This window comes from Corythoichthys intestinalis, chromosome 15 (genome assembly GCF_030265065.1).
Source record: "Corythoichthys intestinalis isolate RoL2023-P3 chromosome 15, ASM3026506v1, whole genome shotgun sequence".
Lineage (NCBI taxonomy): Eukaryota > Metazoa > Chordata > Actinopteri > Syngnathiformes > Syngnathidae > Corythoichthys > Corythoichthys intestinalis.
Genome location: NC_080409.1, coordinates 21,383,891 through 21,411,553, shown reverse-complemented (window position 1 = coordinate 21,411,553; position 27,663 = coordinate 21,383,891). Strand labels below are relative to the sequence as shown.

Below are 27,663 nucleotides of genomic sequence, written 5' to 3'. Positions count from 1 at the left end.
AAAACACTGAACTATTACATTATTTAATATATCAATGATATGGTTGGCATCCATTGCGGCCTAGTCATCCTTCTCGGTTGTGGAGCAACTGTCTCTGGGATGCAACCTAGGATGTTCTATAGAAAGTCAAACATATTCATCCTGTGAACGATCAGCTCTCTGGAGAGAGGGGCCATCGAGCCACATTATCGACTTTATAGACGCCTCAGCGTGGAGATGGGCCTCACATCGATCCCGTGATTAATTGCTATCTGCAGGCAGCAGGAGCAAAGTGAGGGAGGAGCAACTGGCTCAAAATGGGAAAGGAAGGAGAGCAGAGGGGATGAAGGATTGCAAAGAGAGAGAAGGGAAGGGTACACCTATACTATCTATGGATATCAGCTAAAGGCAACACAGTAGTAATCTTCCAGGTGCAATATTATTTATTGATATAAATAGGCGCAAACCCTTATCTTTGCTGCAGCCTCTAACACATAGCCAAGGACAAATGAAATTCACACATTGTTGGGGTGGAAACAACTCCCAAAGACAAATAAAGGACACCAAAATAGGTGTTTTTTGAGTGACAGTATGTAGCACATTATTCTTTTCACTATGAAATTAACAGTGAACACGAGAGTACAGTAGGGAATGAATACCATGTGTATTATGTATATACTGTATGTTAAAATAAGGCAAATGACTTAAGTTCTGCACTCTTTGACTAACATGACATTAGCAACTGGGACTAGTGTGGATTTTCAGGCTGAGTGACGACCATTAATGAACTATACACATCCTTTGGGCTGCATGCCTCGCTCTCCCAAGAGAATGTGCTGCACTTTGTAAAACACAAGCAAATAAACTGTGACAAGGGCTCACTTAAGCTCTTTAAGTGGCAGGTACATTCAAGCTGGAAAGTATTGAGGAAATGCTATTGTGTAGGATTAATATTCTCAGGACTCACTTAACAAATTCAAACAACATAGACGCATTGGTTTTCTGTGAAAACAAAAGTAGTCTTTTTAACAATATAGGGTGACCCGCAACTTTCCCAAAAAACAGGCTCCAGGTTTGGATGGGTGTAATTTATTGACTTTTTTTCTATTTTTAATGTGATGTATGATGTTCTGGTGAACAATTAAATGCAGTAATTATAGCAACATTTTCTTTTTTTTCTGTAAAAAAAAAAAAACCTTATCCAAATTTAGGGCTTTTTTTTTTTTTTTCTTTCCTTTTTTTATATTGAAGAAAATAACAGAAATCCGCCAATTTCAATATATTGAAACTGCTTTGCAAGTTGCTCCAATAAATGGTAGCTTCCATATGGCTATACAACGACCGACTAGAGGCGTTTTCATTACTTCAGTGCTTTCAGAAACCTATTACAACATATTGCATACTACCAAACAAATGTTTAGCTCCCCAATTTCCATCATTGGCATAGTGGGCCCAGGTATCCATCAAAAAACATTCCTTATTCTTAGAAAGTAGTTTGTTTTGATGCTATGTTGAACTCAAGTTCAAATGGTAACACTTAAATAAAGTAAAATAGCAGCGTTGAAAATGGAAATGAATGCTTTTACAAACCCCTACATTCCATATACTGTATGCTGCTTTAAATGATCAAAATACTGTACATCAAACATCTCACATCAAAGTAATATTCTTAAACACAAATCAGACAAAACGGAATACAAAATCTGTGTCCCTTAGTGCTACAGTGAATAGGGTTTTTGCCTCTCATCCAGAGTACTAATAAATACGTGTATTGATATGGTAAATGTGCATATTATTTTTATCTAGCTGCGATCAATTTTCTATAATATGTGTTCATATTAAGGTTGTGGTTGAGATGCATCCTTCCTCTGTTGACTTTGGGTAGGAGGCCAAATGTACAGACTTGTTAATCACATTGTTATTTAAAATGATGTAGTATGTATGGTCAAATTTGTGTGTGTGTATGTGTGCGAGGGTGGTGGTGGGGAGGGGGGCGATTGAATGGTTGTGCAAGGATACTAACATGAAATCAGTGAAGTATAAAAGCTGGTTTAATTGATCACTTTAAGTAGCTGATCCATGGTTGCCATGGTGAAGGCAGATGGCAGACAGTATCTTTGTCTCAATTATGAAAGTTAAAAGTAAGTTATAGGGACAAAGAAAGCCTTGAAAACCAAATGAAGTCGATGAAACCATTCAACGTTCCACCCACCCACCTCACGCAAGAAGTTATTTAAGGATGTGGGTTTCAAAAAGAGTTGCACTGCATGGATAATGAATTGATAATTGAATATAACTTTCCGAGTGCATGAGACAAAAACAATATTTTACGTTGTCTAGTTTAGAACATTAAAAGCAGAGAAACTCCAAATGCTACACAATTTATGCGGTGGAATTTTATTAATGGGACATTAGAAAGAGTTGTACTTAAGTATTGGGTCTATTGTCTTGCTTTTTTAATGTTGAAGATGCCCAAGGCACAAGATGCAAATGGATTGATTGATAAAGTAGACAAATGAAGAACTAAACAAAACCCATATCAATGTATATTGCTTGATGATTAAACAAATAACAATAAACAATTAAGTAGATGTTTTCGAGTGCATCCACGTCAGCGTGATCACAACATGTGACTGTGTTTGTGCGATGCGTTGATGTGAGAGCAGTTGTCATCGTGTGGATCAATTGATATCTGTTTTTGTCTACCAGCTTGGCGTTGGGAAAACTTTTTAAATTCAACTGACCTGAAAAGCTGTGTTAATGCTGGATCCACAGGCACTAAGAGGATGAAAGAAAAAAAAATGCTTTAGTAAAAAAGATATGCAGCATTTTTTGGTCTAACACATAAGAAGAGACCTGCTGAATATTATATCAGTGAGACTTTTGATCTGAGTAACTTAGCAATGAAATGAATCATTAAACAGATTTGGTATTAACCACTAAAATCATTAATACAATACACACTTGGTCAGAATTCTTTTAATTTCACCACATACCTGGCTAGAATTTAAACATACAAATTTTGTGTTACTGTACAGTATGATTGCTTTTATCACGCTCACTAATTTTATTTGTCTGGCTGAATGCCATTTTTTACAATTTGCCGCTCGCAATCAGAAAAGATAAGACAAATACCAGAATTTTTAGAAACATGCCATATATTTTATGAATATCAGCATTATTATTAAGAAATGGATAAATAAATATTGTGGACATGCTGATGGCCACTTAGATTTTAGCTTCCTGTAACTGAAAAGATGAGAAGAGCCACGGCTTATTCAAACCAAGATCATCATGTGGCCACCACTGCCACCAACTACATGATTGATCTTTTTAGTGTTAAGGCCGTTTCAAACTAGCGGCAGCGTAGTGTGAAGGGTTCAGCTGTAACCCGTTCATTGTGTAGGAAGGGACTTCTCGGCGAATGTGGGTGGCGAACGACGTTTTGGACGGAGCCAAAAGTCTGGAGTGAATTTTCACCAAAAGGCAGGGCCTGAAATTGAGGATTGTTCTATTTTCAACGACACTATTCTATTCTATTCTATTTACATCAATAATGCATGAAGTAGCAGAGGGTCAGGTGTACCTATATCTATGCTATCAGGTTGTTTCGGCGGATAGATATATGCGGATCACGACGAAACTTAGACAAATGCGCTTTTTTAAAGTTTTGTGAGCCCAGGGACACTTGAAAAATGACTCTCATACCTTTCCTTGCTAGGCTAAATGGTACCTCGATGTGCGTTTGTGTGGAAACGTAGTTCACAAACAACAACAAAAACTAAACTATTCAACTTCTCGCCGAAACTCGTATATATATTTTTTTTACAAGGAAATAGGAAAAGTCTCTGTTTTCTTGTGCAGCATTGAAAAATAAACACATTGGTGGTTAGGACTATAGTAAATATGCTTTCCGCTTTTCACTTCCTGACAGCGTCTATGTCAGGCTAGTTGGCTCCTCCCATTTTGCGCTTGCTGTGGACTGCTCTTCACACTGGGTTGACACTTGTATGAAAAGGCCTTTAGTACAAAAATCCTCCCTTTATTTCATCTTCTGTCAAGGATGTTTGACAAATTATCAGTTCAAAGTACAAACGAATTAACCAAATTAGTTTTCTCTTATAACATGGCCTCTCCTCAGTAACTTTTAACCTACAGTATGAGTTGACCATTATCAGGCATTCTGGGTTCTCTAAAATACAAGTTTTGTTTGCAGTTTTACACAACTTGAAATTGTCCAATAATTTACAGTACATCATTGTATTGTGTTCCCATGTGATAAAGATGTTTGTAAAGGCTGTATTAAAAAAAAAAAAAAAAAAAAGGCATAAACATGCAGTGCGTGCAGTGACACGGGATTCCTAAGTGTGACAGTCTGTGAGATGTGCAGTGGTGTGTACAATATATATGTGCAAGTGTGTTTGGCTGTTGGGGGAGTGAAGGTCACCCTGAATGGCTGTGTGTATCAGTGCGGATACCTTTGGAGCGTGTGCGGTGGCGCTTATCGTCTGCATCCACCTCCATCTGCAGAAAAGACACAAACAAGCTGTTGAGCGCTGGCTGCAGACAGCATCTTTAAATTACCTTTAATTTAGATACACGTTCTTTCGGGTTCCCACCGTTATCGTTTACTTGTCAAACATGCCGCGTATCTGACGTTGGTGTGGAAATTGAGTCTTTGTGTGGATGACTGAATGACTTCCAGTATTTGGAGAGAAAAATATTATAAAACTAATATTAAAGAAGTCAGATGGCAAGTTTGCCAGGGTGTCTGATGCAACCCTTCATTATTTACTTCTAAGTGACGCACATTTTGATCATTCATGTAAAACTGGCACCGCCACTCTGGCGCCTGGATTATTGCAATAAATTTCAAGATTGGGCAATTTTTTATTTTTTTTTCATCATTCTCAATGATAACTATGATGGGTCTGCTTACAAAAGCACACTCAAACACAACTTTAGCATGTAATTCTTAGAGTGAATGTTTCTGAGGCGAGGTGAGCGAGAAGCGTCTGGGTTAGATGGAACAGCTCACATATTTCCAAATCATCATCACATCAAAGGTGTGAAAGAAGACATTTATTCATCTGTGCTTTTCAGACCAAACTCACAGAAATCTCCGAAGTGTGGATTCACACAGATGCTGCTTGTTGCTTTAGGCATTCATATGCTGTAATTAGATGTGTGGTAACATCAGCACCGATGTCCGTAGCAGCACTGGATCCCTTTGACACAAAGGGCTGTGGGACGTGAGTGTAAGTGTTAAAAACGTTACACTGATCAAGGTTTCTTGCTGTACACCTTTCATACCACATTGGAAATTTAAGCTGACTTCATCTTGCATCCATCCATTACAATCCACCCATGCATAATACATTCATCATACCGTACATCAATCTATCCATTACATTCTATCCATTTTTCCATCCGGTCATCTATTTGGTTCATCAATTTATCCATTTACAATAAAACCATACATCATGATGGTTCATCCATTCATTACAATCCATGCATGGACGTGTCCTTTACATCCTATTCATTCATCTATCATCAATTCGTTATTCACGACATACATATATTACGACTTAAAATACTATTCCATGCATGTTCGACCGACTGTAAGTTGTAAGATCTGTGTTGCAGAAGGAATGATTACTTGCTTGCTTCCCTACAATGCATCAATTGCTCAGGGGCCTGAAAAGCTCTGAACTAAATTGTATTTATTTATTTATTTTTTGATATCTCTAAATATTCATGCAGGGTGGGTTTAGAAGATTGAGGGCCGTGACCCTGTCTATTTTTATTAAACATGATTTATTGAGACTACACTTGGGCCAACGTCGATCCCTTCAGTCTTAATGGTGTGTTTCTTTATGAATGCCCATAAAAGTTTCAACAGTCGAAAAAAAAATGATAAAAGGCAAAGATACCTTGTAAATATTAGCAGGTAAGCTGGGATGGAATGACCTTAAGTGTTTGTGAGGGAGGATGAGAGCATAAATATGTCTGTGGACAAAATGACAGACGATGATGAGCAACTGCCCGGCTAGCAAATGATTCCATACTGAGCCTACATGTTAAAAAGTTATGATAGACGACCTTGGCTCCACTCTTTGCAGGTGGGCTGCTACTCTCTGGCCTTGCACAAGTTTATATATCATGGAACACAACTTTGAGCTGACTTCACACCAATGAATTGGTTACCTGCAAGGCTACCGGCACTGCCAGTAACCAACATTTTAAAGACATTTTCCCAAATACAGTGATCCCTTGTTTTTCACGGTTAATTGGGGGGGGGGGGGAAATCGAAAAACCAACAAAGTAGAGGCGGAGCCTATCTTCATTTAAAGAATATGTGTGTGTGTGTTTTTTCAGATTTGACAGCACTGGAATGAGATACATACTGTATAAGGCATGTTTTTCCCTTTATTCTTCAAAGTATAATAAAAAATAAATAAATAAATAAATCCTTATATGTAAATCTATATTTTTATAACTGGTTTTTAAGTACTGCAAATTTAATAATTACGATATAAATGAGAGATATATAAAAGAAAACAATGATTTGCACATGTATACATGCATATATCTTAACATTTTAAATAAAATAACTCCAGCGGCTGGCAGTGATGATGATGATGATGATAATGATGATGATGAAGAAACACCTGTGCATTTGAGATTAAGATGATGAATATGAGACAAAGTTGTGGTGTCAAGGGAGCCTTATACAGTACCCCAAAAAACCCGCGAAGAACTGAAATCGCAAATTTTGAAGCGTGAATTGACGAGGGATCTCTGTAAACTGTGTAGAGTCACCACAGGTGTCAAACCGATTCCAGAAAGGGCCAAGTGGGTGCAGGTTTGCTTTCCAACCAATGAAGAGGACACCTTTTCACCAATTAGATCTTTTACATGTGTAATCAGTTAAAATTTGTCAGGTGCTGCTTGTTTCAGCAGGAAGTTCATTGGTTAAACTCTCTGCGTTGTATCGGTTGGAACAAAATCCAGCACCCACCTGTGGTGTAGACATATAATAAAAATAATATATATACAACGTAAATTGTGTGGGTTAATTCTATATTTTTACTTATTACATGCATTTGTTTAACAATAATTGGATTCATCTTATTGCATACAGTAGTAGTTTACTTAAGGCTAGGTTTAGACCACAGGTCTTGATGCACAATTTTGATTTTTCTTATTATCAGTTTACTTGGTGTGCCTGTTCAGACTGACTTTTTCCATTGAGCCCGTAAATTACACATGCACAGTAACTCACAATCCGACACGCGCTGAGCAAACTGATCCGCATGTGCAGAAGCATCAAAACAAATGACTATACAGTGGGGCAAATAAGTATTTAGTCAACCACTAATTGTGCAAGTTCTCCCACTTGAAAATATAAAGAGGCCTGTAATTGTCAATATGGGTAAACCTCAACCATGAGAGACAGACTGTGGAAAAAAACAACAACAAAAAAACAGAAAATCGCATTGTTTGATTTTTCAAGAATTTATTTGCAAATCATGGTGGAAAATAAGTATTTCGTCAATACCAAAAGTTCATCTCAATACTTTGTTATGTACCCTTTGTTGGCAATAACGGAGGCCAAACGCTTTCTGAAACTCTTCACAAGCTTTTCACACACTGTTGCTGGTATTTTGGCCCATGCCTCTATGCAGATCTCCTCTAGAGCAATGATGTTTTGGGGCTATCATTGGGCAACACGGACTTTCAACTCCCTCCTCACCCTGTGGTAGAGCAGGGCGGTAAATTGAAAATTTACCGGTACTGAAATTCTTTTCGATGACCGACGTCATTTTGACCATGACGGTAAATTCGGTAATTTAATAAAACAAGAAAATATAGTCTTTTCATCCCGCTTTGACTCTGTTGTTCGGCTATGTTCATTCCCCTTTAAGAAAGCAGACAGTGTGCTTACGTATGGAGTCACGTGGTTATCAGGAAGCCAAACAAACGAGCCCGGTAGGCTAACGCTAGCGGCTAACGCTACAAGCAAACGTGATGGAGTGTTGCTTAAGGGAGGTTCGCCAAACTTTCACCCGACATTAAATAGACTCTTGCCGGCACCCAGACGGGCTTTCACCCGCTGTCCTTCCTTGTTCTCATGATTTCCAAAGAGGATGCTTTCAATGCTTTTTACTGGTAGCCAAGCCACAGGCTAACGCTAGCGGTTAACGCTAGAAATGAACGTGATGGAGTTGGATAGCGGCTCTAAACTCGTCGAAACAGCTGAACTTAATGAGTGGATTGGTCTCGGACTGCATCTAGCAATTATGCTGCGTTCCAGAAAAGTGGGATGTCGGACTTTTCCGACCTCTGAGTAGGAAAATATCATTGGAACGCCACTCGAACTGGGAGGTCCAGGTCGCGAAGTCGGAGAAAAAATACCCCGACTTCCAAGTTGTTTCAATCTGACGTCACTGGACAAAATGGCGCTCATGAAAACGTATTGAATGATAACACAATAATGAAGTAAATCAAGTTTATTTGAGACGCCATGTATTTTCTTCTCATACAGTGAATTATCTTTTTTGTGCTATGTTTTTATATTGACGATCAGCAAAGGATGTAACTAAAAAAGGCAGTTTACAGTGTGGGCTATAACGCAGCCGTCGTTTTTCCTCTACTATTTGATCGCTTATAGGAAGGCAGGTTCGCTGGAGGTCAAAATGTCTTTGGATGGCCAAAATAAAAAAACACCTCGTCGCGATCCGCCATCTTTGTTGTTTACATTTGCTTGGAACGCTTTGAGGTTGGAACTGGTACCATCCGAGTGGGATAAATCCGACTTCTCTGGAATGCAGCATTAGTTTATCACGTTATTGTGTATCTCTTTTCTGTGTGTGATTTCTCTGATAGCTTTTGTGATGGTAAATTCAGCATAAAGTACAATCTAACAGTGAAAATTATAACATAACTGTTTAATGGCCCCAGCTATTTTTCTGTATGTGCTTAATTCTGTGTCATTAGATCAAGGCATCTTTAATGTGTGTGTGTATGTATTAAAAAATGCACTAGGAAAAAAAAACCTGAAACCTTGCAGTAAACACTTGTGTTGAGTAATTATGTCACAGCAGCCATTAACAATAATTTGTCTTTTTGAAGTGTACTGTTCAAGCTGTAAGTAATTTGTGTTACAATGACATATTTGCACAGGCATATTGATTTTGATAATGTACATTGTTCAAGCCATACAAACTGTTTTAAATGTTCATACTTGAATTCTTATTGTTAAGATAAATTTTTGTATACTTAATGTTTAGACTGCATGTACAATTGTTAAATATATTAAATTGAAAGATGGTAAATAAATCAACAAGAAACGGTTAATCTGTATTTCATGCATTGATTCAGATTTTCAAATGATATAACAGTCTGCTTGGGTGAATTTATCGTCATTTATCGTTATCGAGGTAAATCTGCTCAATTTATCGTGATACGTGCTTAAGGCCATATCGCCCAGCCCTACCCTGTGGCGTCACAATGATAACAAGAACGGTGAGCAAAAATCCCAGAACCACACGGGGGGACCTAGTGAATGACCTACAGAGAGCTGGAACCACAGTAACAAAGGCTACTATCAGTAACACAATGCGCCGCCAGGGACTCAAATCCTACACTGCCAGACGTGTACGTGGGCCTGGAGAGCATTTGGATGATCCAGAAGAGGAACAGCAGAATGTGTTATGGTCAGATGAAACCAAAATAGAACTTTTTAGTAGAAACACAGATTCTCGTGTTTGGAGGAAAAAGAATACTGAATTGCACCCTACCCACTGTGAAACATGGGGTGGAAACATCATGCTTTGGGGCTGTTTTTCTGCAAAGGGACCAGGACGACTGATCTGTGTAAAAGAAAGATCGAATGGGGCCATGTATCGAGAGATTTTGAGTGAAAATCTCCGCAAGGGCATTGAAGATGAGACGTGGCTGGGTCTTTCAGAATGACAATGATACCAAACACACAGCCAGGACAACAAAGGAGTGGCTTCGTAAGAAGCATTTCAAGGTCCTGGAGTGGCCTAGCCAGTCTCCAGATCTCAACCCCATAGAAAATCTGTGGAGGGAGTTGACAGTCCGTGTTGCCCAACAACAGCCCCAAAACATTACTGCTCTAGAGGAGATCTGCATGGAGGAATGGGTCAAAATACCAGCAACAGTGTGTGAAAAGCTTGTGAAGAGTTACAGAAAATGTTTGGCCTCCGTTATTGGCAACAAAAGGTACCTAACAAAGTATTGAGATGAACTTTTGGTATTGACCAAATACTTATTTTCCACCATGATTTGCAAATAAATTCTTTAAAAATCAAACAATGGGATTTTCTGTTTTTTCCCCCCACATTCTGTCTCTCGTGGTTGAGGTTTACCCATGTTAACAATTACAGGCCTCTCTAATATTTTCAAGTGGGAAAACTTGCACAATTAGTTGTTGACTAAATACTTATTTTCCCCACTGTGCATGCTGGCTCTGCGTCATTCTAGAGTGATCAGTTTGATTTCCAAAAAGAGGGCAAAAATAACAAACATAAATAATCCCCGTTTAGTCTTAAATTCAAAGTTTATATGGATTGATAGAATAGTGTGTGCATGACGCACACAAATACAGTCAGTTTACCCAGACCTTTGGCCATGTTAGCAATATTGAAATATTGCTCGTTCGGCTCACAGGAAGAAAACCAAGCAATCTCAGCTTTATACCTTTTTTCCCTGTTTTATTGTTTTATGGCTGTGCTCAAGCCCGCCTCCTCCCTAAAAGCCGAATTCAAGCTAGGCGTTAACGCTAATGCACAGCTCCATTGCTGACGTCCTCCCTCTCCCTCTCGCTTTTTGTCGACGTAATTGCCTCATGAATTCCGATTTGGGAGACTTGACTGTTTAGACCACAGCCACATTTGAAATGGTCCACTTCTATGCGACCTGTCCCGTTCAGACCGTCAGGCCTCACTGACTTACTTAGGACTCTATTAATTTTTGTTTTTGAACTGTTAGGTGCAGGCCTCTGCCAGAGCAGTTTTTCTTTACCGAGTTTTAAATGCAATGCAACACAGTATGGGCACTCAGGAAGTGTCAATTAAAATACAGCATGTGGTGTTAGGGCTTCTGCCCGCCGTCCTGAGAGCTGGGCCAGCTCCGGCAGGTGTGCATGATCTATCTAATTCACAGGTCAGACGGGTGGAGCGGCCACTAGTGCAGGCAATCATCATCAGCCACCTTTATAAACCAGTGGACGCCTCACCTCGTCGCCAGATAAACTTGTCTGTTTCCACCGTCAGTTGCTTCTCGCACGCCTTGATACTTCTCTCTGTGATTCTCGGCTCATGATTTTTTGCTCTCGTCCCCGGACCTGTCTCTGCGTGCCCCACGTCGGAACCTCAAGCCTGATACTCTTCCTAATCCTTGTCAGCTCCCCGCTTGCCTATTTGCCCTTGGATCTGGCAACAATAAAACATTTTTGATCACAATCAGTCGTGCCAGGGTCTGCTCCGAGATCCCCTCCCAATGTGCATCCTAACATGTGGTTGGTGTCTATATAAAAATTATTGGAGCCGAACAAAACTTTTTTGTAACTCTGTAAAAACAGTTAGTTTTTCTGACACAAACACATCTGATTTTTTTTCAATTTAAATTCATTTTATACTTCCATTGCTCTCCTAAATGTTCCATTGTGAAAAACCATCAGCATTCCAAATAATTTAAATTTTTGGTGGTGTCTACTACTTTATGAGTTGTTGCCAACAGCTCATGTAATTGTTTAGAGTGAGAGAAAGTCAACATTCCGAGGAAATATTGCAGGTTTAGTCTGTTTGAGTAGAACCTTTCATTTGGGATCCATTGTATGCCGAAATCATGCCAAAGGTGTTTGATGTAGTTCAATATACTGTTATTGACATTTTGTATTGTGTGCGTTTTTATATATAATATTCTTATAAAATTGGTAAGATAAATTACAAACGTCCATCATGTGGCTCTTTAAACCTCTTTGAATTAGTTTGTCACTAATATTTGAATTTGGATCTCACACTTCAAATGGATTGGACATCTGTCAGCGTCAGTGGCAGCCAATACTTACCTCAGCAAATTGGGCATGAGTGTGATTATGAATTACAGTGGTACCTCTACTTACAAACAAACCTCAAATGGAAAATATTGCCTCTTGTTAAGAAAGAAATTTCTGATTACGAGAGGCAGCAATACTACTGTAAAAGCTACATATGTACTTTCTGCTTTCTGCTTTTAAATGTCACGCCATAAGATCCTGCAGCCCTATTGGTCGTTATCTTTCCCATCATGCCTCAGTAACACGATCTTGCTCTCCTATTGGCCTATATTTGGCCCAGAATTAAGGGGCTTCTGACTCTAAAAGACATGGAAAAACTTATGCATGCATTCATTTTCAGCAGATTGGACTATTGCAACGGTATATTTACAGGTCTTGATCAAAAATCAGTCAGGAAGCTGCAGCTAGTACAGAATGCTGCAGCCAGAGTCCTCACAAATACAAGGAAGCTGGACCACATTACACCGGTTTTGAAATCGCTACACTGGCTTCCAGTGAGTCAAAGGATAGACTATAAAATACTACTGCTCGTCTACAAAACACTTAATGGCCTTGGACCATAATACATGCTTGACTTGTTAGATTCCTATGAGACATCTAGACCCCTAAGGTCGTCTGGAACCGGTCTTCTGCATGTTCCAAGAACAAGAACCAAGCAGGGTGAGGCACCATTTAGTTATTATGCTCCTCACCTCTGGAACAAGTTACCCGAACGTCTGAAGTATGCTCAAACTGTTAGCTCTTTTAAATCAGGGCTAAAAACGCTTTTGTTTAGCACTGCATATCCATAACTGTCTATATATTTCAATCTACCTGCTTTCTAGTCCTCTTGTGCTTATCTTCATTGCTGATTTCAATTATTATTATTAGTAGTAGTTTTTGTTTTATTTTTATTTTTGTTTAATTTTTATTTATTTATTTTTATTCTGTGATTAAATGCGATCTTTTGTCTTGGTTTTTACGTTGTGTTGATTTAAATGTGATTTTTATGGTCTTCATGTGATGTAAAGCACTTTGAATTGCCTTGTGTTGAATTGTGCTATATAAATAAATTTGCCTTGCCTTGCCTTGCCTTGCCTATATTTGATGACGTTTCAATTTGGTGATGTAGTATGATGACACGCATAGGCACGACAGTATTGTTGTTGTCATAGCGGGTCGACGTATTCGCCAAAAGAGCACAAGTTTCTTTGGGTTTTTGTCTCAAGAAGAGTTTTTTTAAGCTCACACATGGTTCACTGCAATAGTAGCACATTAGACCACAGGTCTTCTCGCGTTTTTGTGTCATAAACAGCGAGATAGGTGGTAGGCACCATCTTGAAAGAGAAGGAAGCCATCACAGCGGTACCATCTTTGAAGAGCGTGACTACCATTTCATGCAAAAGAAGTTAATGTCATGATGAGGTGGAGGGACTTCTCTGGATTTAGAAAAAGGGAATCGCTGGAGACATAATCACCGTGATGGTAGTCTGCCACAAAGCCAACACCATTTTCGATCTCGTAAAAGAAGAGGACATCACTCCACTCGAAAGGGAGGATATTTTTCCTTTTTCCTTTGCATTACGTTATATTATCTACTTCAGTGTTTTTCAACCAGTGTGCCGCGGCACACTAGTTGCCGTGAAAGATCGTCAGGTGTGCCACGAGAAGTTATCCAATATCGCATTTATTGTTATTATTTTTTTTTACGTCGTCAGGCAGAGTTTGTCATAGTGACCTCCTTAAATGTTGTTCCTCCCGACATCCAGCACGCGATGGCGCTGCTTTATTTACATTGAATACTTCTGTTGCTGCTTACTTTTACAGTATGTTGGAGTTCATCTGCGAACGCGTGTGTACGAATCGCTGAATTCCAGAGTTACGAGAGGTCAAGGTGGATTTATTATTTTTTGTGAATAAATGTGCATAAGTGGAAGCTTCTCCCCTTTTAGTTACTTTTACGCACGCATCCTACCTACCACGCGTTACAAGTTGCAGCAGGAAAGAGGAGGTAGAAGGTTGCGGTCGTGTGCAAATGAGCAAGGTATTACTTGTGTCGCGTTCAAGAACTGCTCAGATTTCTAGCCATCAGTCAACCACCTTGCTGTCCGCGAAAATGTGGACCCCAGCATGTCTACTGTACATCATTTAAGAGTCTTCAAGTGTCAATATACAGTACACGGAAGTGTCCTTTCCATTTCATCCATATGTGAGACCGTCAATCCTCCCCGTGTTTTATTCCAACACATTGTTGAGGACAGCAAGGTAGCTGGTGGCTAGAAATCTGAGCCGTTCTTGAACGTGACGCGAGCAGTTGCTTTTGCTCTCATTTCAAAACAAGTCGATTGACTATTTTGTTCACCTCCATGAAAACAGAGAAAAAAGGCAAGTTTTTTGAGAAACACTACAAAGGTAAATGAGAAAGCCCTCAAAGCCAGTTACCTTGTTGCTAAACTTGGTGCTGAATCTAAAAAGAGGCAATACTACCTGCCTGCAAAGCCATTGTCAGTGAGATGGTTGCTCCTGATGCGATTAAAGACAATTCGCAAGTCCCCGTCTGACAATTCTGAGCTTTTCAAGCCTAACTGCATTGTGTTCATCCAAACAGGCTGAAATTTCACACTGAGTAAGTATAAATATTGAGAAATTATTTGATAATTAAATACACTGTACACAAAGTAATTTTGGAACATTTTTGGTTTGCGGTGTGCCGCAAGATTTTTTTCCAATGTAAAAACGTGCCGTGACACAAAAAAGATTGAAAACACTGATGTACTTCATTACAGGTATTAACAGTTAGGTGAGGTATATGGAATGCTTCCAATGTTTTTGTCTGTTGATTTATCCCTATTTTACCGCAATTATTAAATTTAATGTGGGAGGAAGAAGAAGTTTCAGCAGTGCTTGAAAGGGATTATGGCATTTAAACATGGAAAAGGCATCTCTACTTACAGAATTTTCAGGTTACGAGACTACTTTCAGAACCAATTCATTTTGTAAGTGAAGGTACCACTGTACAGTCCATTTTATTCCACTGTGGTTGAATAACAACCATTTATTTCTGACTTCACAACTGTTCCAACTTGTGTATCTGGTTTCGAAATTTTTAGTTTCATACGGTATTTGCTGGAAATGTATGTGAACAAACAGTGCACATTATCTGTAACTTGTATAATCTCGGAGGCCGCGGTGAGAAAAAAAGTGTTGCATCAAAAATTATTTCAGCATCAACAGGGAGGCAATGAAATACGTTCTGTAACTATATTAAAACTACACTAACAATCATGCCAGCTGCGGTAAGTTTTGCCTCCCTCAAGGCTCATCATGTTAGTTGGAACCTGGAGGCGTTGTTGCCTTATTGGCAAATGCTGGAGAACTTCTCATTTTTTGTTTTTTGTTTTCTCAGTCTCTTCTTTCTACTCTCTTCTTTGGGAAAAAAAAGTGAAGGTCTTACGTATTCAAGATGAGGAGGAAGCACACACCGTCTTTTCGAGTGCCAATTAGACCCAGAATAAAAGGACGTGATAAAACATTTAAGAAATGCACTTCAAGTTATACCCTTGAAAGCTCATAGGGAGAAACAAAATCAAGGGAACATTTCATTATATTATTTTAACAGTCGATCTTATGATATATAACTTACTCACTATCAACAGTTCAACAGTTGAATACTTTGATGTTTCTCATTGAATTATGCTTAGCTAATTCAAAGGAAAGGTCAAACCTTAAAGCTTCTTTTACAATATTGATGCGGAATGTCCAAAAAAGTACAAAAAACACAGCTAAGCACAAAGAATTAGATTTTTGATTGACAAAAATAATAATATTGCCATGAATGAAACATGTTAACAAAGACAGAGAGCATGAAAACCGTGTGTGCTAAGGAATAGGATGGAAAGACATCTGTCAAAACATGTCACACAGTAATCTGTTTCTTTTTGTTTCACCTTCAAGTTTTGGGAGAATGTGTTTTATACATGGCAACCAATCCCACTTGCTCACGCACTTACATGGACACACTTACACACACACAATGATTCACACCCAGACAATTGGTATTCCATCCAGTGCAGCACTACAGAACCACCGAACCTCCACCAGCATTATCAAATTTCTCTGCAAATAGCAATGCCATGCATCATCTAGTGACAGCGAGCGTGTGCCAACCCGATGCTAAGTGCATCTGAATTAGTGTGAAAGGCTGTGGAGACCTGCACGTCTGAGTGGGCAGTCAGTGAGAACGAGACGGAGTGAGTGAACGACCGAGGATGATGGAGACAGAAATCTGGTGTGGAGTTTGGAACTAGTGGGGGGAAAACAACCCGGTCGGTGATGCACGAGAGCAACATCGCAACAACATATTTGATTGTAATGACAGAAAACCTGTTTTTGGCAATCAAAGCTTGCAAATAATGAATAATACTAGAGAATCGATTTTTTTAGTTACATTTCAAGTGACAGTCACACTCAATTTTGCAAGACTATGTCTGTTTGTCATGGTCGGGAGGGTGAATGTTGGCCGAAGGCGGAGTGAGTTGATATTTTTTAAGTGACTAGTCAACAACTAGCCTCAAAACTGGTTAAAATATGATATTAACATGAAAGAAATCTGAATCAATCCACAATAGTCTAAACTAGTTAAAAAGGTTTGAAAAGCATTTTTATTGTCATTGCACAGGGCACAGTTAAATTATTTTACTTCTTGAGGGGTACTCCTGACTTATTTGGTATTTTTACAATTATTTTTAAAAAATTATGTATATTTTTCTTATTTGGTCAAGTAAATTTAGTCATTAAAAAGACATGTTTTAGTACCGTAATTTTCGGAATATAACGCGCACCTGACTACAAACCGCCACCCACCAAATTTGACACGAAGATGGCATTTGTTCATAGAATACCCGCACTGGACGAAAGCCGCAGCTATCCTCACTGTATCATGGGGTATTTTCCCCAAAATATATTAACCGGAAACACTTTATTTGAGAGTGGCATCATTAGACTGTCATAAGACCAAATGAAGCTTTGAACTAATTGGCTGCAAAGCTTCATTCATGAAGCAATTGGCCGCAAAGCTTCATTGCGTCAAGAAGCTTCATTTGGCCATCACTGCTCCCTTGGGGGAGACAGTCAACCTCTGCGGCCACCTGTTATCGACAAACATGCCTCTTAGCATACATTGCAGCGATACAGATGTAAATAACAATCAAAGTTCATGTTCTGTGCTAATTACAGTGGTATGGAAAACTATCTGAACCTGAAAATTTGATCAGATCTTTGTCAAAATCACACAGATGAAAATACAGTGTCTGCTTTAACTAAAACCGCCCAAACATTTATAGGTTTTCATATTTTAATGAGGATAGCATGCAAACAATGACAGAAGGCGAAAATAAGTAAGTGAACCCTCTGCCTAAGGAGACTTAAGAGCAATTGAAACCAGTTTTTACCAAACAGTTTAAGTCAGGTGTGTGGCCAATCACTGATGAGTGGTTTAAAGCTGCTCTCTGTGCACTGTAAATGAAGAATGGTGCTCATGGGAGGACTCCATGGAGGAAACCACTGTTGTCTAAAAAAAAAACATTGTTGCTAGTTTAATGTTCGCAAAAAGGCACTTGAAGACTCCACAGCAGTTTTGGCAACATATTTTGTGGACTGATGAAACCAAAGTTGAACTGTTTGGGAGTAACACTAAACGTCATGTGCGGAGGAAAAATGGAATAGCTCACCAACATCAACACCTCATCCCCACCGTGAAGCATGGTGGAGGGAGCATCATGATTTGGGGCTGTTTTGCTGCCTCAGGGCCTGGAAAACTAGCAATCATTCATGGAAGAATGAATTCAAAAGTTTATCAGGATGTTTTGCAGGAAAACCTGAGGCCGTCTGTCAGACAGTTGAAGCTAAAATGAGGATGGCTGCTGCAACAAGACTATGATCCAAAACACAGAAGTAAATCAACAGAGTGGTTTCAAACGAACAAAATACACGTTCTGGAGTGACCAAGTTAAAGTCCAGACTTGAACCCCATAGAGATCCTGTGGCATGGCCTAAAGACAGCGATTCATGCCAATCATCCCAGGAATCTGACTGAACTACAGCCGTCTTGTAGAGAGGAATGGGCCAAGATTAGTCCTGATTGATGTGCCAGACTGATCTACAGCTACAGGAAGCGTCTGGTTGAAGTTATTGCTGCCAAACGGGGGACCACAAATAATAAATGTGATGGTTCACTTAGTTATATTCCCCCTTTTGTCATTGTTTGCGTACTATCCTCACTAAAATATGTAAACCTCTAAATGTTTGGGTGGTTTTAGCTAAAGCAGACACTGTTTTTCATCTGTGCGATTTTGACAAAGTTCAGATCACATTGGATGGTGATCTTATGCAGAAACGTGAGAAATTCCAAAAGGTACTTTATCATACCACTGGATGTCTTCAGTTACTGTTCCAGTTGTTTCATTAATTGCTAGCTATAGTGTTTGGTAACACTTTATTTGACAGTGGCGCCATAAGACTGTCATAAGACAAGCATAATTATGACATGACACTGTTCTGAGCATGAATGCCTGCTTATAACAGATGTCTTTTAGTGTCATTTTTTATCTTACTTTTGAATGGATGTAAAAGATCTGAGCTGGACATAAATTGAGTTATTGACATAATTTGCCGGATGATACTGAATGTCATCTATCATAAGCATTCAGTAATGCCTATGATAGTGTCATAATTATGACGGTCTTATGGCAGTCTTATTACGTGTTACCTATTAACCCAAATGAATCAATAAATAAGACGCAGGTTCAAAATGAGGGCTTATAATCCGAAGATTATAGTATTTTTCATGTGCATTCTTTTTTCTTCCGTTCTTTTGTTTTAGTTTGCACTTTACCTGCAATGGTTTGGTGTTGATGCAGTTCTCCCAGACCTCTGCTTCCGCTGTAACCTACTGGCGTTCACTTGGAGATGAAATGCTCACCACATCTCCTCCAGACTCATTTTCTGCATTGTAGGAAGAAGAGGGAGAACATACATCATTAAAATCCTTTTCACAACAATCACATTCACACAAGGCATCTGATATTTCTTCCTCTCCTTTGACTTAGGCTCATGAATAATCATATAGCATCAGCTATGCTGCGCACGCCAGAGCCAATGCAGATTTCTGCAACAGAGACGACCGCTTGTCGTATGCGATAGGCTTTGGCAACATGGGGTAATTAGCTAGATCTATCATCTTCCGCAGGAAGTAGGGGACAAATATAGCTAATGATCCGTGCCTGCCTCCGTGATTCCACTGCTCGGCTCTCAATCCTTCGTAAAGTTACAGAGGAGGAGGAAATGGAAAGGGAGGGTGGGGAAAGAGGTACCTCTTTGTCAAAAAAGGTCAGGCGGGATACCAGGATATTAAGACGGACATAGGAAAAGCTATGAAGGTGTTGGTCTAATCCCGCCTGTCTGTCTCATTGCCTCCAGTGATGCTAATTGAAAGAATGTATTGAGGGAAAGCAGATGTTGCGCAGACAAACAAATTATAGCCACATTTGAAAGCTGCAGACTGACACTAACGCACTTGCACACACAGACACATTCGCACACGATCATTTACAACCCATTTCAAAGCAGATCCAAAGAAAACAATCACTGGTCCCATAGGACAAACAAAACCGTGAGCGAGTGTGTGTAGCATGCCAGTTGTTTATTATGTAAAAAGCACTTCGGTGACTACATGCTAAGATGGACTTTACTTTAGACCAGTGAGGGGTAGTATTTTTGCTTTGCATCATCAGTACACACAAACACATTTGTCGTTCCAAGTTCTTTTTTTTCTTTTCAGGTTGGCAGTGTGGATTCATAATAACGAATCAGGCCAACAACCGTAAGAGTGTCAGATTATTTTGTCTGTCTGTTGTTTGTATGTCTGTAGGCACAAAACAAACGTTTTGTAAGGCTATGCACAGAATCACAGGTAAAAAAAAAAAAAAAAATCATTGGATCAAAAATGTTGGACAAATTTAATCTTCCATCTTTGTGGGAACAGTTCCAGGACTTGTTCTTGTTCCAACATGTGTCTGAGTGCTCAAAGCAGGTCTCCCATGCATCTTTGGATGAGTATAGTTTGGGATGCACAAAATTCCACAACACCATGTCTCTCTCTCTCTCTCTCTCTCTCTCTCTCTCTCTCTCTCTCTCTCTCTCTCTCTCTCTCTCTCTCTCTCTCTCTCTCTCTCTCTCTCTCTCTCTCTCTCTCTCTCTCTCTCTCTCTCTCTCTCTCTCTCTCTCTCTCTCTCTCTCTCATATGATGGCCCCTCTTGGTCATTATAATCAGGGTGTAAGTGTTGGTTCTGTCCTCTGATGAAGGTCTTCATGTGGGGGCTGATGACAAATCATAGCTCTCTGACTCTTAATCAGGACACATCCCACAGTCCCTCAGTGTTTCTGTGTGCTTGTGTGGGAAAAAAAATGTGGGGGCTTTTGACAAAAGATGAGCGAATGGAATGAAGACAATGGAAATGGATACAATACAACCTGCCACTGCTTGTGTGCAATATGCGGAAGGTATTCTGGTCATGGAGTTGAGGTGCCTCGTGTTCTAGTTTCAGTACCAAGGATAGCGACAGGCACAGCAAAGACAGGATAATAGACCTCCAACTGCAATGGGGCACACCCATAGAAAAGACACGCTCACACACACAATTCCGCAGACACACAGAGATGTACAGACAGCTGTAGACACACGTGCACAAAGCTATTCACATCCTCTCCTTTTGTTGCAAAGAAAGGCAGGAGTGTACAAGAGCGTGTGAATGTGTGTGCATCACAGTGAATGTTCCTGGAAGAATCAGGAGCACCATGTCTGCCCTTCACTAGCCTCCTATATCTATCAAAGCCAAGAAACACACCACAAATAGCCGGGAAAGACTGGCTGCTCTGAAAACCTTTTTGTAAGGGCACGTTTGCTGTACTGTGTACAAAGAGATGGGATGTCTGCTGTCACATTTACAGTGACATATATTGTACATGACAGGCGTTTAAAACACCCACATCACACAAACTCACAGAAATCATACCCATTATCTAAACAAAACGAATATACGACACTTGTGGACAATGGGGCACACAGGAATGCTTTATTCATGTAACGTGTGCGGGTGTGCGCGCACAGACGCACGCACGTACACACTCACAGACCAAACCTTGTCTCCCAGGCTCTGATAGAGACTGACCTACATTCTAACAGATATGTATACAGCCAGAGAGGAGATGAAATCTTCCTCCCTGTGTTCTATATCCTGTGTTCTCTTTGTGCACCACACACACTCACATGCAAGCCCACCTACACGCACACGCACACAATGTCTGAATGTCATCATGTTCAACATAAAAGTAGCAATTTTCAGCGCATTTCCTTGTGTTTGATGGATTTCCGGCCAAGTTGAGGGTCAGATTGTTGTATCTCTGTGTTGAATTTCAAAGATCGACTGATTTGTGTCCCCTTGTCTTCATTTTCTCACCATAAAGCATTCAGGGACTAAGATCCAGGAATACAAATGCTAAATCTTAAGCATTTTAGTGCATGTTGCATCGTACAACTACGAATCCAATGATATCAATTGGGAATATTTCCCTGATTACCTTTCGGGTTTTGGTCTGCACACTGTAGTGTTTCAGTCAATAAGTAAGCACAGGCTGGGATAAGATACATAAGCACATGCAAGGTTTATTACCGCTCAAACCTCCTAATGCAGTGACAAATTGGAGCTGGACAGAGAGAAGATCAATCACTACTATTCATATTTTGCCCATGTTGGGGATATCTCTCTTCCTCTCTGAATGTTTACTCAGAATTCCCACCACAGGGACAATATCAAAATGAAAAGTGTACTCTACCAATAGTGATACATCAGAATCCAAAAGAAAAAACAATAACACATCTGATTCAAGGAAAGTTTTTGTTTGTAGCCAGGAACATGTAATTTATTCTGAGCAAATTCTTCAATATTTGGGCTTCTGTTTTTACATAAATCTGTGTAATGTGCAACCATAAAGGTATTCACAGAGCTTTAACTTTTCACATTTTGTTGTGTGACAGCCTTATTATAAAATTACGGAATGAAACCTGTAAAATACAGCCTTGGCTAGATACTTTGTTGACCTAAACTTAAACTCTAAATGCAATGGTACATCAACAGGTTTTTTTTTTTTTATACTGTACTACGAATGTTTTTCTTTTTCCTTTTTTAAAATTTATTTATTTATTTATTTTAAACCCATTTAAATGTGAAAGGTAAATAAAAGAGCAAACGTGTGCGCACACATCTGTCGCGCTCATGTTAGAGGACATTAGATATCAGGGCCCATCACTGTCCATCTCTAAAACTAGTTTTAACCCTGTGTCCGATTCAACCCTTTTAATGTCTTATGGTTTGGTATATATTACTGTATCTACCTGGTGTTATTATTCCTTTTATTGTATGTCTTAGTTAGTAGCATTTGTACTTATTTCATTTTTAAATTTAACTTCATGTTTCTTAATCCCTGTTACTCCAGCACTTTTTTTATTATCCTGCACCTTATATTTTTTATTCTTGCTGCTGTGTTGTTATGGGCAAGGAAAACTAATTTCACTGAGGGAATTCTCCCAAGGGATAAATAAAGTTTAATGAATTGAATTGAATATATGTTCTGTCTGTCTTAGTATGAACAGGTAAAAATGGTAAATGATGGGCATACATATTATTTGAACTGCTTATTTTAACTGCATAATTTTGTATTTTGTACTGTTCAGTTAAAAAAAAAAAAAACGTCCGTGTTGCACAAACTGTTCGTGTTGGTTTTTCTATTGTGTCAATAATGGCTGATTTATATGAAGACATTTTTCATTACTGAAAGAAAGGAACATACGACATTAGAATTGATGTCAAAAGCAACAAAAAAACCAAACAAACGAAAAAAAAAAAAAAAAGAACAAATCTAATATATACCAAACCGTACTAGATATTTAATAATTAATACACATCTGTCGCGCTCATGTTAGAGGACATTAGATATCAGGGCCCACCACTGTCCATCTCTAAAACGAGTTTTAACCCTGTGTCCGACTCAACCCTTTTAATGGCTTATGGTTTGGTATATATTACAGTGGGGAGAACAAGTATTTGATACACTGCCGATTTTGCTGGTTTTCCCACTTGCAAGCCATGTAAAGGTCTGTAATTTATATCATAAGTTCTCTTCAACTGTGAGGGACGAATCCAATACAAAAATCCAGAAAATCACATTGTATAATTTTTAAATAATAAATTTGTATTCAACTACATGAAATAAGTATTTAATACATTACCAACTAGTAAATATTTCGCCTCTTTGTTCTTTTTTAAGAACCCCTCCTGTTCTCCACTCATAACCGGAAGTAACTGCACCTGTTTGAACTTGTTACCTGTATAAAAGACACCTGTTCACATGCTCAAACAAACAAACTCCAACCTCTCCACAATGGCCAAGACCAAAGAGCTGTGTGAAAACCAGGTAAATTGGCAGTGTATCAAATACTTGTTCTCCCTACTGTATCTACCTGGTGTTATTATTCCTTTTATTGTACGTATTAATTAGTAGCATTTGTACTTATTTCATTTTAAAATTTAATTTCATGTTTCTTAATCCCTGTTACTCGAGCACTTTTTTATTATCCTGCACCTTATATTTTTTATTCTTGCTGCTGTGTTGTTATGGGCACCGGAAACTAATTTCCCTGAGGGAATTCTCGCAAGGGATAAATGAAGTTTATTGAATTGAATTTAATATATATTCTGTCTGTCTTAGTATGAACAGGTAAAAATGGTAAATGATGGGCATATATATTATTTGAACTGCTTATTTGAACTGCATAATTTTGTATTTTGTACTGTTCAATTAAAAAAAAAAAAACATTCGTGTTGCACAAACTGTTCGTGTTGGTTTTTCTATTGTGTCAATAATGGCTGATTTATATATATTTATATATTTGTATTTCGACTGGTCCATCGCATAATAGTTATTTTTCAAAGTTTTTGAATTTCTCTTCCACAAGGCTATTTTTGTTCGTCTTTAGGTACAAGACATATGGGTAAAGTTTGGTGCCATTCAGTACGCAATTACTGTCCGCGCCCTCCATAATCGTTTTTCCCTATTGCTTTCCCTCAATGAACCAAAAAAGTGATCCAAAATGAGTAAACTGCGCATTTCTTTGTGTGTGTGTGTGTATTTTTTATGTGTTATCATGTAAGGTGATGTTATTTTTTATGTGTTATCATATAAGGTGATGTCAAATATAAATCGACTTCAATCAAGAACAATTTCAAGTTTGGATTTTCATTTTGAAATTTAAATTTGTGGATATGAAATTTTCCCAACAATATATAAAGATTCAAGAGTGTAAATATTTTTTATCTTTGGATTTAAATACAGAAATAATTGTTTTCCCATTTAATACAATCCTTTGTTTGGCTTCACACATGATATACAAGTATTTTCCAGTTCAATCCAAAATTTTGCACTAATGGGGCAACCATAAAACAAATGAATCCCCAACCCGAACAGTTTGTGCAACAAAAGCATTGTTGTGACGTCATCAGCAGGCGCAGGCCCCCAAGCAGTTTGTACAACCCGAGCAGATTGTGTACCTACAGCGGGAAAGTGGTGGGACACTTGAGGTTTGCAAGACAGTACTGCATGATGAATCAATAAATCAGGAAGTTACATCTTGCGTGGAAGGCTAGAATGTTGTTAAATAGCCATTTTTGGGCCACTCAAGGACATTCACAGAGTTGTCCTTTAATGTATTGGCTGGGCGCTTAGGGTGTTGTCCTGCTGAAAAATGATCCACCACCCCAGTCAGAGGTCAGAAGCACTCTGCAGCACATTTTCATTTAGGATACCTCGGTACATTACTGCATTCATCTTTCCCTCGTTACTCACTCATCTCCCATTTTACCACATAAGAAATGACACTGCTCCACTACAGTGATGTTAATAGCCCGATTATGAGCGGTGCCTAGTTTACTCCAAATACGACATCTGGCATTCATGAAAAGAAGTTCTTTTCTCACAATGGAGAATTTGATCTTTTAATTTATGATGTTCCTTTTATTTATTCATTTTTTTCATTTTATTTTTTTAGTGTGTGATGTTCCTTCAGATGACAGCATAGCCATTGGGTTCTTGGGATTTTTCCCTGATCACTTGGTTTAGACAGGTTATCATGGTCCATCAGGAAGCACCCTTTAAACCATCAGAAATTGGTCTCCACCCTTCCCCAGATTGGGGCCCTGAAGCAATTCTCTCTCGAAGTTCCATAGAATTCCTTAGACAAGACTGCATGTTCAACTGTAAGACCTTATACTCCGATTGGCTGGGAAATGCCGTGGCCCTGGGGTGGCTCCCATGCAGCATTCCCACTCGTCTGCAGTACTATCATGTCTGATGGTTTTCACGCACTCAAGTAGAAAAACTCCATGTCAGGATTAGCGATCAGGCAGCATAGAATAGGATGCCAACATACTCACACTCACAAGGGATTCACACGAATACAGTGGTACCTCTACATATGAAGTTAATTCGTTCCAGGAACTTGCTTTAAAGTCGAAATGGTCGTATGTAGAGCAGGATTTTTAAAAATACATTATAATTCCATTAATTCGTTCCACAGCCCAAAAACCAACTCTAAATCCCTAATAAATGCTGCTGGTACTATTATAGTATTAGCATTTAAATAGCATTTACACAGAGCAAAACATAAATTATGAATAAAAATCTGAGACTATGTCCCCCAGCTGGCCTGGGAATGCCTTGGGATGCCCCAAGAAGAGCAGGCCAAAGTGGCCGGGGAGAGGGAAGTCTGACCTTCCCTTCTGAAGCTGCTGGCCCCGTGACCCGACCTCGGATGAGCGTGAGAAAATCGATAAATGGATGGACCTTAACCTTTAGGTGCGGAAGAGTTTTTACTTTCTCTTTTCATGTGGTTGTTGGCGTCGGCTATGGCAGACAGTAGCACTCTTGTGTTGCACAAGTTCCGAAAAAAATTAGTGAAAACCTGACGAAGCTGAACTTCTTTGCCGATGTTACAACAAAAATAATAGTCACCTTAACTTATAAAGACTGGCGAACGGAGGTCGGCGGAGGACTGTCGAGATCGTAGCTAGTAGATCGTATTGTCGGGCCAGTTCACGGATGCGCACACCACACTCAAAATTTTTCATTTCCATCTTCATTTCAATGGTAAGCATCACAATTTCCCTTTTTTTTTCACCACCTGCACTAATATTCTTGGAACCCATGTTGACTTCTCTCACAAGAAAATCTGCCGTGAGTCCGTCTTGCGGAAAAACAAAGAAACTGCGGCGCTGTCATAAATCATTGTTTTTAAAGCATGTAGCCGGATGTAGAAACAAATGGCGAGTCATATGTCTAGGTACCACTGTACTGGGTTCTACACCTCATATTTGTGTACACTCCACCCCTCCCAATCATTTATCTTTCTGCCTCCCCACCGCTCCTCTTTCTCCTTGGTCATCAGGCCCCCCACATGGTGTCAACCGGAAATACAAGTAGCTAACGATAGCACCAACATATTCAGAGTTAGTGTAGGTGATCAATATATTTCTTGTTGTTTGTGCTTCTTCTGTCTCTCTCCCTCTCTCTTTTTTTCTGTCCCCTCATAACCCCTTCCTGTTCGCTGCTTTCTCCTAATAAACGAGGCACGTTGAATTATCACAATGGGACTATGTCATACTACCATGCAATACATTAACACTGTTTAGACCAATAGGACACTCAGATTTCCATTCTCCGTGTCAATCAGCTGAACAGGACAGGTATTTAAAAAATAAAAATAAAATAAGACCCTATAGCCGTGTGGGCGTGTCCATGTTGTAAACTCCAATAAAAAGTCCTATACAGTATATTTGATGCTGAATGTGGGGAGGGATATGTCGCACTTCATACCACAAGGTTCCTAACCAATCAGGGATTAGATAGCATGATTTGTGACCTTAAAATTGTAATTCATCAGACAATGAGGCTTCATAGCCTTATGGAGCTTAATGCCCTTTGTTACTCTACACGTTTTTCATCCATGCCACAGTAAGCTAACCATTTGAATACAGTGCCTACAACACTAAACCCCAATAGATTTGATAATAGACCGTTCCCAAGATAAAGTGAGGAAGTTAACATGTTTCTTTTAATGTCATCATAATGTTTCATGTCACCACTCGGTCCTTTGATTTTTCTTTTCTGGGCCACACATTTTTAGAATAATGAGCTTGAGCTGTGGAAAGATAGTCCAGTTCGGGTTCATAGAGAGGATAGCAGAGCATTTGTTATTGTCTCCAAGGTTCTATTCTACTAGCTGAATTCAAGCTGGCCCTCTGATGAACTGACAAAGACATCTAAAAGCAGTTTTTCAATCAACCAATCTCATAAAGTAACTGAGAGGGGATTCTTTGTTGCCACAGAATCTGCACATAATACATTTGGGCCGCAGAATGCTCAGTAACATAGAGGTGAAAGAAGCTGTCAGGTACTGAAGTGGACTATTTCTTGATGACCTCGCTGCACTTATCAATATGGAAGAACGA

The 27,663-nt window shown here is 39.2% G+C and overlaps 1 protein-coding gene across 6 annotated transcripts in view; it reads right to left on the bottom strand.

Annotated features, from left to right (window-relative positions):
• myt1lb (myelin transcription factor 1-like, b) overlaps nt 1-27,663 on the bottom strand; it is a 245,956-nt gene that overhangs the window by 156,762 nt on the left and 61,531 nt on the right. For all 6 annotated transcript variants that reach the window (XM_057860211.1, XM_057860209.1, XM_057860213.1 and 3 more), the window contains 3 exons: nt 18,939-19,048; nt 4,458-4,503; nt 2,724-2,757 (listed from right to left, as the gene is read on the bottom strand). In XM_057860211.1, coding sequence (XP_057716194.1) covers nt 2,724-2,757; nt 4,458-4,503 — 80 coding nt within the window. In that variant the 5' untranslated portion in view covers nt 18,939-19,048. The remainder of the gene's footprint in view (nt 1-2,723; nt 2,758-4,457; nt 4,504-18,938; nt 19,049-27,663) is intronic.